The following is a 2,726-nucleotide window of genomic DNA, read 5'->3' as shown; positions in this document are numbered from 1 at the left end:
GAGACAAAGAGACCATGACTGGCGAAGTAGAGATCGAAGGTGAAGCAAGTACAAGAAGCAGAGCATAGGATTTTGAAGCAAACAGTAAGCAAAGGATGGAGGCGAACCTTGCACTTTTTTGGCTTTTCTAATATCAAATTTTTTGGCATGTTAGAAGATGGTAGCATCTGTCATTTCTGTAATATTTTCAGTACATGAGTCGCTATACCGGTGCTACTTTTAGTGTCTAAGCTTCCTAGGAACATATCATCATCGATAAATTGTTAAAACTTAGATGTTGCCAGAAGAATAACTAACCTTTAATCACTCTATAATGACCTCTTGCAGTTATTTAAGACACTTATTTCCATTTTTTCTCACTCGACAGAAGTTTTATGATTAAACACATCTTTTGTGCAGATAACCCCGTGGTTCATGAAGAATCTGGACCATCTGATGCGAACCTTTTCTCTGCAACAAGAATAATCGATTCAAATCAGCCTCCAACAAAGGAAGTGAAACCTCTATGCCAGCTTCATAAGGTTCTCAAGTTTAAAATCTCACCTGATTCTGAAATTCAAAGTGCAACAACTAAGGATGCCAAATGAATTTAAATCGTATTACAATATTCAGTTTTCCTATCATTTTCTCATATCTACATAGATTATTAAACTGGTTGAACTAATGGCAGTTGCATGTAATTGGGAGAACAAAGAAAAAAAAATGGCGAGGTTTGTATTGCACTGTACAGTACTACAGTAGTAGGCTTTAGAAGCCTTTGATTTCCTCCTAGATATGTACAAAGTTAAAAAAAAAATTAGTGTACTTTTTAATTTAATTCGATTAATGGGTGGTTTAGTCAATTTTTTGCTTTTCAAAAAATAACTTAATAAACCTAGTTGTAGTATCCTAAACTTTTTAAAAACTACAGTATTTATATTTGATAAATAAAACTAAATTTTTAATAAGTAGAAACAACAACAATTGTGCCCGATAAAATTATTTTTAAAATTTTAAAAATTATAAAAAACATAAATAAAAAATTTATATATTTATTAATATATAAAATTATATTAAATTTTTTAATTTTGATAAGTACAAATAAATTTTAAAAAGTATTTTTTTTGGATACTTTTAAACAACAACAACAAAGCCTTGTCCTACTAAATGAGGTTGGTTATATAAATTAAACGACGCCATTATGCTCTGTCATGTATCATGTCTACAGAGAGACCGTTTACATGTAGATCTTGTTTGACCACTTCATGGATGGACTTCTTAGGTATTTTTTTGCCTTTTGCCCCTTGTCCATCTTCCATCTCATCCACCTTCCTGATTGAATGTTCTATCGGTCTTCAAATCACCTGAGACGCGATGCAACCATCTTTTCCACAATGGGTGCTACTCCAACTCTCTCCCTTATATCTTCGTTCCTTATTTTATCCAATCGCGTATGACCACTCATCTATCTCAACATCTTTATCTCTGCCACACTCAGCTTATGTTCGTGTTTCCCTTTACCCAATCAACACTCTGTACCATAAAGTATAGCCGGTCTTATAGCGGTGCGATAGAATATTTAAAGGCACTTTTTTGTCGCATATAAAACCAAATGCACTCCGCCATTTTGACCAACCTGCTTGGATCCTATGATTTACATCCTGTTCAATCTCTCCATTATCCTGTATGATGCACCCAAGATAGGTACTTTTAAACATATTCTTAATTTTTAAAAAGTACAAATATAAGATTTTTTTTATTTGTCAAACAAAAAATAAGGCGCTTGTTATTTTTTATGTGGGAGAGAGAGAAGTGTATAACAAGAAGCTGTGAACAGAAGTGTGTTTCACATTGGTATGGGATGTACAAATCGGATGCACCGATTTGTTTGTTTTATTTTTTTTTTCAAACAAACAATCACAAATCGGACAGTCCGATTTGTGAATTCGAAAAAAAAAATTTTAATGTTGAAATCGGACCGTCCGATTTTTATTTTAAAAAATAAAAAAAAAATAAAAAATACAAAACGGACCCTCCGATTTGTAATTTATTTTTTTCTCCAAACAAATCGGACCTCCAATTTGTAATTTATTTTTCTTTTCAAACAAATCGGACCGTCCGATTTGAATAAAACACCATATAAAAAAAAAACACCCAATCTTCCAATAATAATGTATTACACATATATTTAAACAATATAAAAAAAATTAGCCAAAATAAGGTGTTTATATTTATTCTTAAGAAATTTACCAAAGTAAATCTAAGAATTGTCCTGTCAACCAAATACTCTGATATGGGTTCAATTTATTGAATTAGATTATTTGAAAAATTGTATTATTTTGTACCCTTTTTTTCTTTTTTCTTTTTTTTTTTAAAAACTTCCCCACATCAAGTTAGTACACTTTTCTACCATTATATAGGATGGAGATCCATTTTATTCGAGTTATCTCTTACAATTGAATGATTTGCCATACATTTATCACCTGCCAAATATCTTCTGTTGCCAAGCAAACTAGCCTGGTTTCAAAGAGAAAGCTAATTCATATGAAGTGTATCCCTTCCTCCCTCCTTCTTTCCGTTTTTCTTTTAACACCTTGGCTATTGACCAAAATATTGTCACATGATCTTTTTATGTTGTAGCAAAATCAGTTTAATTTTATATGAAAACACAGCTCTTAACAGGCTAGTATGAGCTTAATGCACGTTTAAATATATTTGGTAGCGCAAGTTTGGCGGATTCCAAATCT

General features: G+C 31.7%; 1 protein-coding gene across 1 annotated transcript in view; it reads left to right on the top strand.

Annotated features, from left to right (window-relative positions):
- Positions 1–817, top strand: part of LOC107462628 (uncharacterized) — a gene marked incomplete at its 5' end in the record, with an annotated part of 4,372 nt that extends 3,555 nt beyond the window's left edge. The window contains 1 exon segment of the mRNA XM_016081250.3: positions 400–817. Coding sequence (XP_015936736.1) covers positions 400–587 — 188 coding nt within the window. The 3' untranslated portion in view covers positions 588–817.
- Between the last annotated feature and the right edge of the window lie 1,909 nt (positions 818–2,726).

This window comes from Arachis duranensis, chromosome 8 (assembly GCF_000817695.3).
Source record: "Arachis duranensis cultivar V14167 chromosome 8, aradu.V14167.gnm2.J7QH, whole genome shotgun sequence".
NCBI lineage: Eukaryota > Viridiplantae > Streptophyta > Magnoliopsida > Fabales > Fabaceae > Arachis > Arachis duranensis.
This window is presented reverse-complemented; position numbering and strand designations above follow the sequence as displayed.